The sequence below is a fragment of the Camelus ferus genome, chromosome 10 (assembly GCF_009834535.1).
Source record: "Camelus ferus isolate YT-003-E chromosome 10, BCGSAC_Cfer_1.0, whole genome shotgun sequence".
Classification (NCBI taxonomy): domain Eukaryota; kingdom Metazoa; phylum Chordata; class Mammalia; order Artiodactyla; family Camelidae; genus Camelus; species Camelus ferus.
The window spans coordinates 56458275-56475653 of record NC_045705.1 but is presented as its reverse complement, the minus strand read 5'-3'; the positions used below and the strand labels follow the sequence as shown (position 1 = coordinate 56475653).

At 41.5% G+C, this 17379-nt stretch overlaps 2 protein-coding genes across 2 annotated transcripts; both read right to left on the bottom strand.

The window, feature by feature from the left end:
- Window positions 1-4844: 4844 nt before the first annotated feature.
- LOC102513030 (olfactory receptor 51E2) lies at window positions 4845-6026 on the bottom strand. The gene is given in 2 exon segments (XM_032490468.1): window positions 4845-5126; window positions 5128-6026. Coding segments are annotated over 2 exon segments (963 nt in total). The 5' UTR covers window positions 5857-6026; the 3' UTR covers window positions 4845-4892.
- A 6241-nt stretch (window positions 6027-12267) lies between these two features.
- On the bottom strand, window positions 12268-13212 carry LOC102512793 (olfactory receptor 51F2). Its single transcript, XM_006173609.2, has one exon. The coding sequence runs from the start codon at window positions 13210-13212 to the stop codon at window positions 12268-12270; it is 945 nt and encodes a 314-aa protein (XP_006173671.2).
- Window positions 13213-17379: the final 4167 nt, after the last annotated feature.

The window sequence follows — 17379 nt, the reverse complement described above, 5'->3', positions numbered from 1 at the left end:
CTTTATCCAACCTGCCAGCTCAATTCTCAGTAACTAATTAGTTAACGTATTAAAAAATACACATTGGGCATAAATTCTGGCACCAGCTGGGAGAATTGGTGGTGATCATCACTGGAAAGAATCTCAGATATGTGATGCTGGTAATCCCTGGTAATAAATATTGAGAGTACATCTCTCTTTCCAATAAAAAAAAAAAAAAAAGCCTGGGGAAATCTCTATCCCCCTCTAAACAAACAAACTTGTGCTCTGTCCTTATTTCTTGTCATTCCAGTCTTAAGTAAATGAAGTGCTACTCAGAGATGGGGGCTAAATGTAATTATTAGGGGGGTGGGGGCTGTCCTGCTTAAAGGGCAACGTCAGGCTCTTTGGCTCTCGGGGGAATGGCTACCCAAACTGGTGCCATCCACTGTCCAGGCCAACATAAACACGGCTGGGAACAGGGCAGCGCTTTTATGGCTCTCAGTCCCTGGAGATCCTTTTTCACTGGGAAAGATACTCTCACTACAGTGAGCACTTGCCTGAGACCCAGAGGCCTCTCACGGCTGGGGCTGCCTGGGACCACCTCTGTGAGCTGACTCAGCAACTCAAGCACCCAGAGGCCTTCTTCCTGGGAGCCCTTCCAGATCACTGGGAACCAGAAGGCAAACACTCTCCCAGGATCTTCATCTGCGTGAACACGGAATAAGCAATGGCCATAAACCCCGTTTAGTTTGCCACCTTCTAGAATGTGACAACTTTGAAAACTACGGCTTTTGTGTTTGTCTTCTTCCTAAAGGAAGTCATTTCAATCCTGGTCAGAATCTCATTTAAATCCCACCTTCTCCACCCACCACACTCCCTTCCTTTTTCCCATCTCCCAATCTTAGTCCTGTTACTGGTGTTAAAGACGAGAGAGAGAGAGAGAGAGAGAGAGAGAGAGAGAGAGAGAGAAAAGCCCAGTTCTTAAATTCTAGCTCCCAGGCTAGTGTGACCAGCTGAGTGTTTAAAAAAGATCTGTATGGTTTGCTTGCCAAAGGCAGAAACCCACATTTCTGTCCCCTCAATATACCGGTGAGGCAGGGATTATTATTCACCCCCTCCATGATGATAATGAGTATTTACTGAGTTCATACTATGTGTTAAACACTGTGCTAAGCATTGCACATGGGTTATTGCCCACAATCCTCACAAAAGCACTGAGGGTAGACACTATCATTGCCCCTAATAAACCCATGAGGAAAACGAGCCTCAGAGAGTGAGCTAACTTGATGGGTCACAGAAATGGTTTGCTCTTTCTGTTGGACTGGCCTTCCTTTCAGAGAGCCCGTGAATACCTCCTGAGTGGAAAATCCCCAATCTTTGAGAGCAGGTTGAATTTTTGGAAAGAGCTATAACTGGCAGAAGCAGGGGTTAGGAGGTTGAGTTGATAAATGCCATGTTTCAGTAAACAGCAGGTGTGGCCTCAGGAAAGGGGGCTGATTTTCTCAAGTGGATCAAAAAGCAGTTCCCAAGGAGTCCCTGGAGAGTTTTTGCCTTGGAGCCCCTTTGGAATTGTTCCTGGCTTCTTAATATTCAGAGTATATAAGATTTAGAAGAAGATGGAGTTAGGGTTTATCTAATTTAATCACCATGTTTTACAGAGTACATTCAAAAAGGCGATATAGTTTAGACAAGGTTTCCCACTAAGTGGCAGAACAGGAGTTCTGAACTAAACCCCATCCCAAGGCTCTGCCCTCCTCTCAACACTGAGGATTAAATACCTTCTTCTTTGAGATATTTTTAAAAACCTTAATAATATGTTTTCTTTAACCCAGTGTACCTAAAATGCAATCATTTCAACATGTTCTTGTTTATAAAACTGATGATGAGTTATTTTATTCTTTCTTTGGTGATTACTTATTATGGTAAAACATACATAACATAAAATTTACCATTCTAACAATTTTTTTAGGTGTATATTTCAGTGCAATTAAGTCTACTCACATTGTTGTTCAACCATCACCACTATCCATTTCTAGAACTTTCTCATCATTCCAAACTGAGACTCTGCACCCATTAAACAATACCTCCTCATTTCCCTTCCCCTCAGCTCCTGGTAACCTCTATTCTACTTTCTGTCTCAATGAATGCAGCCTGTTTTAAGTACTGTATATAAGTGGAATCATACAACATATGTCCTTTTGGGTCTGGCTTATTTCACTTAGCATCATGTTCTAAGGTTCATCCATGCTGTCAAATGTGTCAGAATTTTATTATTTTAATGGCTGAATTATATTCCATTGTATGTATTTACTACATTTTGTTTATCCTTTCATCTGTTGATAAACACTTGGGTTGTTTCCACCTTTTTGGCTACTGTGAATAGTGCTGCTAATGAATATTTGCATATCAGTCTTTGGACTACTTTTAAAAAATGAAAATTTTAGGGCAGAAGGAGGAGTAGGGGAGACAGATAGAACATGACTAAGTTGGACTGCAGTGAGGTACAGTGAGGGATTTAGGCACAAGAGATACGCACTTTATAAAATTGGTAATCTAGCCATGTTCTTAGGTGTATGGAAGGAGGCGGGAGGGTGTGACTTGAGGTAGAATAATGCACAGGAAGATAAAAGAGGATGGAAGTTGTGGCAAGACACAGAGGGGATCAGTCTCATAAAACGAGGCTCCTGACCTCATTATTTGGGGTGAGGAGGCCCAGTGCCTGCAGGGAGCACGAGCACCCCTACTTTCCTTTAGGACAGTCACCGCTACCACCCACGGCTCTTTCTCCCAGCCCTGGTCCATCTGCGTTGATCAGCCTCATGACTTTGAAGGCTGTTTTACTGCCTCTGAGCAGGGAGTCACAATGGGATGCTCACAGATACCTATGCTAGGAGGGCCCTTTTCCAGGAGAGAGGTTAAAAGTCTGAGGACCCCTCTCCTAAGAAAGAGCCCGCAGGTGGGAGTCTCCCCCATGGTTTATCCACCCTAGTCTCCCACCCAACATTTGCTCAGTGATTGAGGTCAGATTTAAGCTTCTTATCAGACCTGCTTAACAATACAATGGGAACAGCCCATCTTGAGAAAAGATTCATTCAAATTCTCTCACTGGTGGGAAAGAAGACCAAGGAACCCTCTCACATCTCCAAATCTGAGTTTATGGGACTCTATAAACGTGAAAGCAATAGGTGTAACACTTGGTAAAATTTAGAATAAGATTCATAATATGTCATACCTAAGTTAAAACTCAGACATTGGAAATGTCTGACAGATACAGAATACACTAAATGGAAACACGATGGAGCGGATGTAAGTAATAAATAGACAAAAATATTCTCCCTTCATCTGGAAAGCAGCAACCTGTAGAACACGCAAGGTGGCTGTGCAACATGAAGAATAACTTGGATTTGTTACTCTCAACACGAATACAGTCATTCATCTCGTAAGGCAGACAGAAGAGAGAAAACAAAATTTGCACAGACTGTGGAAATAAGTGCCAGATGTTAAACAGGAAACAATAGATCATGGACATTAAATAACTGTATTTGGTTATGAAATTTAATTTCAAATCATGGCACAGCACCACAAACTCTGTGACTTAGTTTTCTCACTAATGTAAACCTCGTTTCTCTCACTGGTGTGTGGGGCAGAAATTGTACCTACCCGGTAAAGTTGTTGTAAAGATCAGGCAAAACCTATAAAGCACTTATAGTCCTGGGACATTGCAAGCACTCAAAATATATTCAATAGCATTATTATTTAGGGCTTAAATTCCCAGATAACAAAGAGGAAAACAACAGTGAGGTCTGTGACAAGCCCTGGCTTATGTAAATTATCAGTTTCATTTTTTCCATTTTAAAAGTTGTACATCTTAACCAAACAAGACCTCCATAATAATAACAAAAATTAGAAGGAAGAAACAGAACTAAGTCACTAGCAATTTGAGCACATTTCCTTTAAGGCATAGGTTGTTTTTCAAGTTAGTTTCAATCACGTGTTCTTGTTTTTCTTAACATTATATGTATATTTCATTTTATAGCAGAGTCTTTAAAAGCCACATAATATTTGTTTAATATAGATCATTTCACATAATATTCCATTAAATGAATGGACCATACTTGAGCTTACTATTCTTTACTTTTATAGATCACACCTTAGGATTTCTAATATAGAACTACTCTAAATAATGGTATAACTGATATATTTTATGAAAAACTTTTCTGCATTTAGGGATATTTTGTTAGAATAAATTTTCAAAAATGAGATTACAGCATTAGAGTATGTAACTTTAAAAAAGTTCTTGCTAGTGGGGAGGGTGTAGCTCAGTGGTAGAGTGCGTGCTTAGCATGCATGAGGTCGTGGGTTCAATCCCAGTACCTCCATTAGAACTAAATAAATAAACCTAATTACCTCTCCCTCTAGCCTGCCAAAAAGAAAAAAAAAAACAAAATAAAAAGTTCTTGCTGTATTTTGCCAATTATACCATCAGCTGTGATTGTCAAGGATATATGTTTCAACACAAGCTCCTTTTTCATTGTGATTTTTTTATTAATGAAAACTGCTAATTTAATAGACAGAATGTTACCTAATTATTGTTGTAATACAGGTTTCCTGTATTACTAGTCAAAGAGAACAGTCTGTCCCTTGTTTCAAAGCCAACTGTACTTCTTGTTACTCTTCTTCATGTTCTTTTACTACTTACTGGGCAATAGTGGATTTTCTAATTTAAGATTTTTATACAATAAAGATATCAACAGCATTGTGACCTGTGGAAAAGAACTATGGCAGCCTCAAAAATTTCACCCCAAGCAGAAGTATTTGGAGGCAAAATCAGAGAAAAGCACTGATGTGCTTATGGGCAACTGGGATTAGGCCAGCATTAGGAAGTCATTATATCCATTCATTAAGGATAAGAGTAAGAGGAGTGGTAAGGATCACTTGCCTCCCACAGCCTGAAAGTTCTTGTAACAGCTGATCTTAAACATAGCTAGCATCCGAGTCCTGATCTGTTTGGTCTTGACACCATAAATGATGGGGTTGATCACAGGAGGCAGAAGTAGACAGACATCACCCATGAGAACATGAACAATGGGATCAAGGCTGTTTCCTAAACAGTGCACCACTGAGAGGCCAATGAGAGGCACACAGAAGGCCAGTACCACAACAACAGTGTGACACACAGGTTCCAAAGGCTTTGGCCCGCTCTGACTTGGATGGCAGTTGTAGAACTGTTTGTATAATCAGAAAATAGGACAAAGAGATAAACAGAGCATCCACACCCATGACCAGCAGAATGGCAGTAAGACCATAGACCACGTTGGGCAGTGTGTCTGCATAGGCCAACTTCATTACATCCTGGTGCACACAGTAGGAATGTGAGAGCACACTGGAGTGGCAGAAGGCTAGCCGTTTGATGAGCAGAGGCAGAGGGATAAAGAAGAGGAATCCACGGGCCATGGCCACCATGCTGATCTGGGCTGTCACCATATTGTTGAGCACGGCAGCATGGTGCAGTGGATGGCAGATGGCTACATAACGGTCAAAGGCCATGGCTAGCAGGATGGTGGACTCAGTGGCTGTGAGAGCATGAATAAAAAACATCTGGGCCATGCAGGCATCAAAGGTAATCTCCCGGGAATCAAACCAGAAGAGGGCAAGGATCTTGGGCATGGTGGATGTGGACAAGGCCAGGTCAATGGCTGCCAGCATGCAGAGAAAGAGGTACATGGGAGCGTGCAGGCTGTGCTCTGTCCTCACGATGAAGACCACGAGGCAGTTTCCAAACACTGCCACGGCATACATAGAAAGCAGGGGGAAGCCTATCCAGAAATGAGCTTCTTCTAGTCCTGGGATACCAATAAGCACAAAGGTGGTATGTGTAAAGTTGCAGGGACTCATAGCTGGCACCGAGAAGGGGGCACTGGAGAGGGTGAGGTCACACTGGCAGTCTGCTAGCCTGCTAGGACATGAAGCACAGTCAGAGAGTCCAGCCCTGGACCCTGGTTGCTGAACGCACCTTAGCTCTCCCTCCCCTACTCTCTCCTCCCACTCTTCCAAGTCATTTGGGCTCTCTCATAAGCTCTGAAGCCTTCTGGTAAAGGGGGAAATGACAGCCAAAATTCATTTATCACCACTACTCTCAAGGTTCACTTACATTTATAAAAGGGAACCTGGAGAGAACAATGATTCTCCCCAAATCTATCCATCCCAAGTTCCGCAGACTCCTTGTCCTGGCCCATACCTTCACTGTCTAGATAGTGGGTGGCCTTTTTCTCAGATAGGTGGTAAGTGATACCTTACTAGGAACCTCTTCCGGATAGGCTGTGTCCTCCTCCCTTCTCTCCCCTCCCCTCCCCTTCTCTATCACCCATTTGTTCTGTAAGCATTTACTTATAGGACCAACCATAGACAAGGCTATTTGCTAGATGCTGATGATGTGGTCAAAGACACATCTTTTGCCCTTCTGATGCCGACTCGGGTAAAAGATAGACAAGTAACAAAATTATTAAAATCTTGGGATAAGTGTTAGCAAAAGATGTGCATATAATGCATGGGAGGGGGAGAGGCACAATCAGAGGAAACAGTCCCCCCAAAAAGATGATCCTTCCTTATAGTCTTGAAACATGAGTAGAAATTAAACAGATAGAGAAGGGAATAAAAGGAGTACCAAACAGAGGAGACAGGAGGGGTTTTGTTTTTGTTTTTGCAAATTTTCAGGATTTCAGGTCCCCAGGTCTAAGGTCAGCGAGAGAGGAAAGAAACACAGCCATGATTTAAAAAACAAAACAAAAACTAAGGAAGAAAGGCCAAGAGACAATCTCTTGAGGTAAAAAGGAAACTCATCTAGGGCTATTGAATGCAAGGCAGTAGCTCCCACCAGTGACTTCCCTGCAGATGAAAGCACTGGCAGGACCCTAGCTGCCTGGCATGGCCCTGTGCAGGCTCCTCTCTCTGCTCCTGGTTGGTGGGTTCCTCCACGCTTAAAGGCCGCCTCCAAGGCCACTCCCATTGCCCCAGAGAGAGCTTGATTAGCGTCCTGCTACTCCTAGAGCTCTATTTTTCCTGGAACCTCTCCAATGAGTCATTTATGTTAGGGGAGACATTTCTTTTTCTGGAAGCCCAGTGTGGCTGTGGCTCTGCCTCACCCAAACCCGACCTGCAGCTCTGGCCACCACAAGCTCTTTCCTTGATAGGCTCCCTAGGTGCCCTGGTATTTAGAGTTAATTGTCTCTAAACAGCCAAGGGCTTGACTTCTAGAAGAGGTTTTGAATCCTGGGAATAAACTCTGCAGTGGTGTTCAGGCTAACCTGTTCATCCCCCTAGGATTCTTCTTCACTCCTAACCTGGGTTCTTACTGCAACTGGGACATGCTCTCCTATTTGGCCATAGAGGAGAGGGTTTGGAGACCAGTAGTCTTAATAACATGACAAAATGAGAACTAGACATTTTGATTGGATTATCCTCATCTTGGATAAGCAAGGAAGAAGAGATCCAGGGTTCAAAGGTCACAAAATTCACGCCTCTGACTACTATTTGTTCTCCATTCTCAGAACATGTGCAAAGATATTACAGCTATTTTCCTTGATAGATATTAGATCCCAGATTTGGCCCTCAGCTGCTGTCAGGGAATGAAAAGCCTTTTTCAGAGGCAGATAATTATGGGCACAGAAGGTAGCAGGGGGAGCACAGTAATTAACACACTTCCCCTTCCTCAAGGCCTCTTGCCCACGCTCCTGCAGCAGCACTGGCAGACATAAGGGTCTGTGTTGGCCTTAGAGTCAGATACCTTCCTGAGTCTTCTGTCCCCAGGGCATCTTTTCTGCTTTGCTGGTAGCAGTCTAAGACTTTGGGCCATCATCTCATCTTCCCACTTACCTATCCCAGAAGACCTCATGTTTCCCTCCCATGTGGCCAGGCCCTCTGCCTAGAGTGAGCCCCGGCCAGTTCAGCTTCTCTTTGGGTCTGGATGTGGCTGCTGCATTTATTCTCACTTGCCTTTCTGGATGTTTGTTAATGCTCTGGAACATTTCTTCTCGGGCAATGAAGACGTGAAGGGGTGGCAAGGGCTTCCCCCTATCCTGCCAGGAGGCAGTTTGTGAGGTCTTTGAGGTCCCTTAGGATGGCAGGGACCTTGGGCTGCTGGGCCCCAGTGAGTGTGCACTCACTTGAGTTCGGTGCGGTCCTGATGAGATGCAGCTGAAGCTGGCTCTCCCCTTTAGGCACAGGTCTATTTATAACGCTGCCCATGAAGCCCATGGGGACAGGCTGTGGTAATATGGACTGAGGACCCCGGGGCTTGGCAGATAGGGTGTAGTATCTTCATGGCCACTTGTGTGTCACTCCCATGGGCTTCCCCTATTTCAGTCTTGGGGTGGGGGGCAGGCAATCACCAACGGCCCGCTGCCTCTGCCGCCACTCCCACACTTGCTCATGTAGGATTGTCACCAGTCTGTGTCCGCTCCTCCAAGTAACTCAAATGCCCTGTTAGCCACAGTGATGAGTGTTTTTTCTCATTAGCCACTTTGCTAGACACAACAGTCAACGTGAGTATAGTTACATCCTCGGGCTCTAGGAGTTCACATCCTTTTCACCCAGATGAGTACTCAAAATAGTTCAAAATAAGTTCATGCACTTCCTCAACTTTTCTTTTCCCAGATTTTCTTTCAGCTAATGCAACAGACCTTGAGGTAGGGAAGCCACTGTTCATTGCACCTGTGTTACAGATAAAGAACACATGACACAGAGGCTCTGTGCTTAGATCACATAGTTAATGAGTGATAATACTGCTCAGAGAACCCGGTATTCTGACTATTCATTCACATTCGACAAATATTTATCAAGCGCCTACAATGTAATGAGAAAAACAGACACCACACACACAAATCCCCACCCTCTTGGAGTGTTCTGGTAAGGAAGACAGACAGTAAATGGAGTTAACATAAAAAGTGAAATAAGATGTTAGGTAGTCTTAAGGAGAAAGAACAAAGGGATGAAGGAAACAGATGAATATCAAGGGGGTAGCTGAAATTTTAAATGAAGTTGTCAGTGAAGGCTGAGCATACTGAAGACATCTGAGGAGAAGCCAGAGGCAGTGAGACTTATTTCCATGGAGATATCTGACGAAGATCATTCCAGGAAGAAGGAACAGGAAGTACAAAGTTCCTGAGAAGGGGGTGTGCAAGGTGATTCAGAACACCGAGGAGGCCACTGTGCCTCAGGGGAGAGAGCAAGGGCAAGAGTGGTGGGGAGACAGAATCAGGGAGGTAATGGGGAACTGGATCATGTAAGTCTTACAGGACACTGAGGATTTTCACTTGGACTCTGAATTCAAGTAGTGGGACAGCGGCCATGTGTCTACCACTACTCTGGCTTTTAGGAAAGTCTCCAGTTGTGAACTTGTCCACTTGGGTCAGAGATGACATTTTCTTTGCAATCCCCCCTTCCCCAAGTGTCCAAATTACACACTCCCTTGGAATGGAAGCTTGCTAGTTTCTAGGAATGTTGGACAGGGACAGGGAGGTTAGTGTGGTTGGGGGTGAGGTGGGGGAGGACCATCTGTAGCAGCAGTGTGATTGTCTTGGCTGTCTGGCTTAAGACTGAAGTTCTATCTTCTCTTTCCCAAGTTTGGGACTCTGAGTACTTCATCCTTCTTCTCTAGCTGGAGCCCCTCTTTCTCTTTTTCTCTTCCCTTTCTCCATACCCCATCGTATATCATGTATAGAGACAGACAGACAAAAATGCAGTCTGTAAGTTCACATCATCTGAAATTTCACTCATTTTCAGTGGTGAAGAAGACATGCTCCCTGGTCTTGAGAAGTGGGCAGAGTCTGTTGTGGGGAGACTGGTTACAGTAGAGTCTGGGAGGGGATGTCATGAGGAAGACACATTGGTGCTTCAGGGGCACCTGGAAATGACACCAGACAGACTTGAGAAGTCATTAAAAAGTCTCTAAGGAAAGTAATTTCTAAGTCAGAAAGGAGAGCATGAGGGTGCTACAGGTGGAGGCAACAGCTTGTACAAAGGCTTGAGAATGAGGCAGAACAATCAGAGTTAAGGAAATGCCAGTTATTTGTCGTGCCTGGAGCACTGCTTAGAGGGGATGCAGTGAGGCTTGAGAGATAAATAGAGTCAGGCCATCCAGAGATTCTATTATTTTTCAATGTGGCAAGCCTTGTTTTAGGGTCTGGAAGATAGCATAAATGAAACAAAGTCCTTATTCTCAAAGACCTTTCCTTGTAATGGAGACTAGAAAAGAAATAAATAGGTATGTATGTAATATGTTGAGGAGGGGTTGTAAGTGCTAAAAGTTAAAACAAGGTGGGTAAGGAAGAGAGTGAATGCAGGCAGGAATTAGTGGAGAGGTGCTGCTGTCGTTTTTAGTTTTTATAGTGTAAAGGGCCCTTTAATGAGAGGACACGTAAACATGGAGCGAGCCTGCATGAAGTGAGGCAGTAAGCCATGTGGGCATCTGGAGAAAGACGTCCCAGGCAGGGAGAACAGCCAGTGCAAAGTCTGAAGGTGAAGCCTGCTGGGTGAGCATAAGGAAATATTTTGGAGGCTAGTGTGGGTGTAGCAGAGTGAATAAAGGGGAGAGTAGTAGGAGATGAAGTCGCGATGATGGAGAGCAGTCAGAACACATACATCCTTATAAGAGAGTATAATGACTGTGAATTTTCCCTCAGTAAGACAGGAGGCCACTGGGACATGCTGAACAGAGGAAGTGACACGATCTGTCTTGTGTATAAAAATACTCTAACTACGATGGGGGAACTAGACTGTACTGCAAAGCAAAAGTGGATGAGATGACCAAAAATGAGAATATAACAAAGGAAAAAATAGGTCTGAGAACAAAGTCCTGGACATTACAACATACAAAGATCAGGTCTTTGACGACTGATAATAATTGAGACTGAAAATTTTACTGTTGAATATGTTGAGGATTTTGACATCATCCTTATTATTAAGTGACTGGTACTGTAGTCACTTAATAAATTCCCTGTATAAATGAACGACTACTTCTGCTTCCTTGATGGATCTGAAACCAGCTATAGAGCCTGTCTTTACTGAGTGATACCAACGTGTCATTGAAATATGTCTTTAAAACTTTGAGATTTATTGGATATACCCAGATTGGAAAAAATAATTAAGCTGCTGGATTAAGCCATTACATGAAATATATGCCAGAGCTTTTAAAACTTCTAAGCAAATAACACAAATCGTAATTCTTTTCTAATTCTAGTCATTTTTCAGTTTCTGCTGGGGCAGAAAGCTGATGGAGCAAGGAGAGTATAGCTCAATGGTAGAGTGCGTGCTTAGCATGCACGAGGTCCCAAGTTTGATCCCCCGTACCTCTGTTTAAAAAAACAAAAACAAACAAAGAAAACCTAATTGCCTCCCTCCCTCAATCAATCAATCAATCAATCAAAGAAAGTTTATGGAGGGTGAAGAGAAATTCTAGAATATGCTTAGTTGGGAAAGACCATCAGGTAGAAATATATTTGTGAGGTTTAAAGATTTTGTTTTGAGCTTTTCCTCCATAAATTGGTTGAAAATTTCTAGAGGACAGAGTTTTAGTTTTTGTTTGCTTCTTCGATCAAATTATGTCTCCCAGTACAAATTAATTAATGTATAAATATACATTACAGTGTATATATATGTTTATATTATATATAAATACAGTATATAGATAATATATATAGTTTATATGCAGCAATACAGCATTAAATTTAAGAGTGGGTGGACCCTGAGGTCAGTTTGCATGGATGTGAACTCTGTCACCTACTAGCTGATTAAGCAAGTTACTTAACACTTGTGTGCTTCAATATTCTCATTGGTAATACAAGTAACTACCTTATGAAGTTGTTTTGAATATAAAATGTGTTTATATATAAAAAACAGAACTATGACCAGTCAAAGGAAATAATAAATGTTAGCTAAAATTATTATTACTGTTAGAAAATAGTACCTATTTCTCAAAAAGGAATGACATTTTCATAATGTGTCATTCTAACTGCTGTGAAGTGGATGAAGTAAGAAGAGAAAGGGTAATGGCAGGATAAACAACAGCTCAGAACAAACAGTGGTTGGGAAGACAACCTCCAGACTTAGAGTTAGGCTGCTCATTCCTCCCATTCTTATGTCTCTCGTCTCTTCATCTGTAAAATACAGGGATCAGTCAAGCTAATTTTCTAAACATATTCCAGCTTTGATTTTAAATATTTGCATCCTTAGCTTCAGCAATCACCAGATTTATTTTTCAATGGGTAGATAATATGACCTGACAGAGACCATCTCTAGAATTCTGTGACTCTACGTGTCTTTGGAATGGAGAATTTTTATCACAGCTTTGCGTATCTGTTTGGTCTTCACACTGTAGATGATGGGGTTCATTACAGGGGGGATCAGCAGGTAAGTGTTAGCAATCATAGTATGTACGTAGGCTGGGACTCGTTTCCCAAATCTGTGAACAAAGGACAGACTGATCAATGGAATATAGAAAACAGCAACAGCCCCAATATGGGAGATGCACGTGCTGAAGCCCTTCTTCCTCTCTTCTGGGGATGCGATGCTGAGGACAATCTTAGTAATCAAAAGATAAGAAACAATAATGAAGATTGAGTCCACACCAACGGTAGAGATCATGGCTGTCAACCCGACTGCATTGTTGATCCTGGTGTCTGTGCACGAGAGCTTCATCACATCGGGGTGGAAGCAGTAGGAGTGGTGGAGTACGTGGCTGCGGCAGAAGGACAGTCTTGTAAGAAGTGCTACCACTGGTGTCAGTGTTAGTGTCCCCCTGATGACAACTGCCACTCCAATTTGAGTTATTCTGGAGTCAGTTAAAATGGTGGCATACCTGAGGGGATTAGAGATGGCCACAAATCGATCAAAGGCCATGGCCAACAGCACTGACGATTCCATGACAGTGAAGAGTTGAATAAAAAACATCTGTGACAAGCAGGCATTAAAGCTGATCTCCCTGGCATTGAACCAGAATATCCCCAACATGGTGACCAGAGTGGATACGGACAAGCCAAGGTCAGTGGTGGACAGCATGGAGAGGAAATAATACATAGGTTCATGAAGGCTGGGCTGGGTGACAATGGCATAGAGAATCAGGCTGTTTCCTGAGAGAGCGATTACATAGAGAAAGCAGAAGGGAGCAGAGATCCAGGTGTGGAAGGCTTCCAGCCCAGGAACACCAGTCAGCAGGAAAATAATGGATGAGGATGAGGTATTCTGGAAGTTTGACATGCTGGATTAAAAGTATGGAATTCAAAGATGAAATTTTGGAACAATCAAGAAAACCTACATTCAAAAAATGAATCCAATTACAAATAATTTTATTCAACCAAAAACTAACGAAAGATGAGTATCTAGATACTATATGAATATGAGTGGCTCATTTAAATTTATAAAATAATTGTAAGATGTCAACTGCTGTAGTAGGTATCCTCAAAAAATGTTTTTAGTTTTGCATTTGCTCCTGCCCACAATTTTTCTTTCCTGAGGCCCTTTCCTGGTAGCTAGGTTTATACTATGTGATCTTTCTTCCTATTTCTTTAACCAGTGATAACTGGACTAAGAAAAGACACTTTATTCAAATTTGGCCAATCATATTCCATCCTCTCTGGAGTATTCAAAGTGTGATAAAGAGGTAGCAGGTTAGTTTTTCTGTATAGCTGGGATCAGAGAAAAATAGACTGGGGTTATGGGATGGCAATAGTACATTGGCCATGAAAACAGAAAGTAGAGAAATTTGCAGATAATTTGGGAAGCCAGAAAATACTGAGAATGAGATACTTATAATGCAAATCAACACTTATGAAGTGACAATAAATGGCTCAGGCACCAGCGCAGTCATGTGCAGGTGCCTACAGTATCTAATCTTTAAAGTCACCTGGCAGTACAGCACCTGAGGTTACAGTTGCGAGAGATGGAGAATGAGACATCTACAGAGGTCTCTGCTCCCCACTTTATATAACGTGCTGTCACGTTCAAATGTATTCTTTCTTCAGTACGCTTGGAGACTAGTTTTTCTCCAGAACACAGTTTCTCCATTTTGTTAAGACATACTTCTCAGGACATACCTAACAGAATGTTATTGTTTTGCTTTGGAGGGGGATATATAACTTTATTGCAAACAGCATATTTCTTTTTTCCTTTAGCAGAGAATTGTAGACTAGGCAGATGGGTCTGTATGAGTGGGAAGAGGGGATCCAGGGGAAAACAGAGATTGGGGCTATAGCTGAAGAGGGCTCAACCAGTGAGAAGTATTCAATGCTAAGGTAACTGTTCCTCAGGGGAACCTAACTGTTTCCAGACCACATGACTTCATTCAAAGCGCCATCTCAAAAATTCCCTAAATAAGTCTCTTACTTTTAAAGAATTAGGAAAATTTTAATTCAAATTAATGGGAAATAAGAGAAAAAATAAATCAGTGAACTGAGTTGACCAAATAAGTGAACTATAACTTCAGCATCTCCAGTTTAGAGTAATGAGAGTATCCTCAGAGAAACAATGAAATTACTGTCAGAAATGCATTATCAAACCTCAACATAGAAAGAAGAGCTAACAGAAAGGGAACATTTAATAAGAAAAGGAGCATTTTTTGACACTGCTTCCAATGCTTGTTTATTGAGTGTCATGAATTCAACCAACATTACATAGGAACAAAGCAGATATAGTCTTGCCCAACTGGCATGCATTTCCAATTAATTGTGAAAGTTTGGTAAGTTGATAAGGTTGATAAGGTGAAAGGCTGATAAGTTCTATTAGTGATTTCATAAATAGATTGATTTCTGAAAAACATTTTTAGTAGCTCTACTTAGTCTTTTGAAAATAATGTTGATCAGAAAGATACACTAAAAATCTAGTAAGTAAATGATACTTAAGCTAATATAAAATAATGGATTCACTGCTCACTTTCCACAAGTCTTTGACCTGTTTATTTATTATTAATTCACAGAACCTGGGACTCAGTTCTTAAAGTTACCAGCTTCTGGGGATTACTGGGAGGCAGGGTAATTACGAAAAAGGGAGCATTTTCAATTCTGTGTACAAAAAGTCTGGGGTATTTGGAGAAGAAGCCTTTCCCAGGAAATCAGTGCTTGAAAGATTGCTACGTTTTGGGTAAGTCGAGGTGAAAAATTCAGGGCTTTTCAAATGGCATATGTGAAAGTGTTGAGCTAGAATGTACTTGTAATATGTCTTCCTTGACTCTTGCCTTACACTCTCAGAGACATTTAGCAAGCACCTACTCTGTGCATGGTGCTGTGCTAAAAGCTAAGACAACACAAACAAAAGCCCTCTTAAAGAGTTTATAATCAAGTAAGGGAGAAAGAATGGTACTGTTTATAAATAACTTCAATATCCAGTGTATAATGATGAATAAAAAGTTATGGGAATGCAGAAGGCCTTCATATATGTCAGTTTTTCCTGTCACAATGACTTTCATGATCATATGTAATGACTGAGTTGTAATTTTTGCCACTGAGTTCTGGGAAACTATGTAAGAGAGCAGTTTAAAAAACTGCTGTCTGAACAATTTCTCTTTCATCTTAACTTCTTCATGGCTCTGCTTACATTATTGCATCAAACAATTTATTCATTGCTTATTGTCATACTTTTTGTCAGTTTTTAAAATTCCTTTTGTTGCTGAGTGATTGGAAGAAAAGTACAGGTTGAAATGATCTATGCTGAGCTGGCAGAAGAGAGCTCCCTCAAATTCCTTCCTCTCCATTGGTCTACAACCATGGATACCTTCCTGCACCCCTTCATCATCCATGCTGGGCTCAGACACAGGGTTTACTTTATTCCTTTTCATAGCCGATAACACCATCTAAGCTCTTGATCATTCATCGAAAACACTTTGTTCATTTCAACATCAACTGGGAGCTCACTGTGTATTGTGTCAGCACGGAGGGTATGAAGCAAGTCAGATGACAGTGGTCTGGAGCCTGAGACAATCAGAGAGATGGTCAGGACCTCACCTTTGTAAGGCTGAAAACCTTGTCTTTAGTAAGAGCCTGGTGACCCTTATGCAAATGAAAAATGAAAAATTACCAATGTTGAAACCCTAACTACATGCCAGGAACTGTATTAGGCACAACACGTATCAGAGGAATCAGAGACAAGAAATGCTGCTAGTTGTAGAGTGCACAAGGATGAAACATTCCTAAATGATAGTTAAGACAGAAATAGTGTGGCGTGACAGATTCTGAGTGCATATATACATGAATGTGTTTGGCTGTGTGTTGAGAGGAATTAGTTCCAAGAAATCTTAACAGAGTAGGTGAATTATAACTGTGTAAAGTTTGATGGGTGAGTATAAGTTCACAAGGATGGAAAGCAGGAAAGAGGTATTTTTGAGGTAGAAATGACATGAGCAGAGGCTGAATGGAATAATAACAACTCAATCTGTTAGATGACCACAGAAAATCATTGTGCTGGAGCCTTAAATGTGAAGCTGGGTGCTGTGGAGGTGAAACAAGAGAGGCCAGGGTGTGCGAGCCCAGGGCATGAAGATCTTGAAATTCCACGGAAAGGATAAGGAACTTAGATTTTAGTTTTAGAACATCAAAAGTCAAGCATTTCCAAATATTTTACGAGTAAGTAAATAAATCATTCTTCATCTTGTCTAATTTAACTCCAACAAAATTCCTTTCCTTCTTTAGTATCTTATTTAGTACCATTGACTCTCTTTCTGAAATCTACAGTACTTGAGTTCTACCCCATCTTGTTAATGAAAGCTTCCTACACTTTTACATAGATATTTTCAACACATCCAATTCAACCAAGATTTATTGAATATCTTTCATAATTGGCCATTGTGCTTAGCTAGTGAGGGAAATAAGACATAAACGCTGTTTCTCCCCCAATTTCCTGCCATATATTTTATAATGAAAAAAATGTACTTTGAGGGATAGTCTGCTTTTGCTTATTATTTCTTCACCTTCAGCAGCAAGCTGGATTCTTTCTCTAATAACTGTCAGAGCATTCTCCAGCTGATGTCACCAAGTCCAAAAGTTTATTTTCAGATTTGTTTTCCTCTCCTTCATCAGAAATTTTTACAGTGTTGACCACCTCCCTCTTTGAAACTTTCTCCTTTATTAGCTTCAATGACAGTAATTCTGTAGGTTTCTCCCCTGTTTATCGAATAATATTCTTGTTCTTTGTCTTTCAATTGTGATGTTCTTTGGGAGTCTGTTTTTCTTCCAAGAAGTCTCTCTTCTTTCTTGCTCTCCATATATTCTCCTTGGGATATATTTGTTATTCCCATGGCTTTAAATAGCACTTAGACCCAGATGATTCACAAACCTGAAATCTAATTATGGCTTCTCCTGAGTTCTATATTTCAAAAGTTAATGCAATCTTTGAAGCTGTGGCAAGATTTCTAGGCTTAAACTTGAAGGCAGTAAT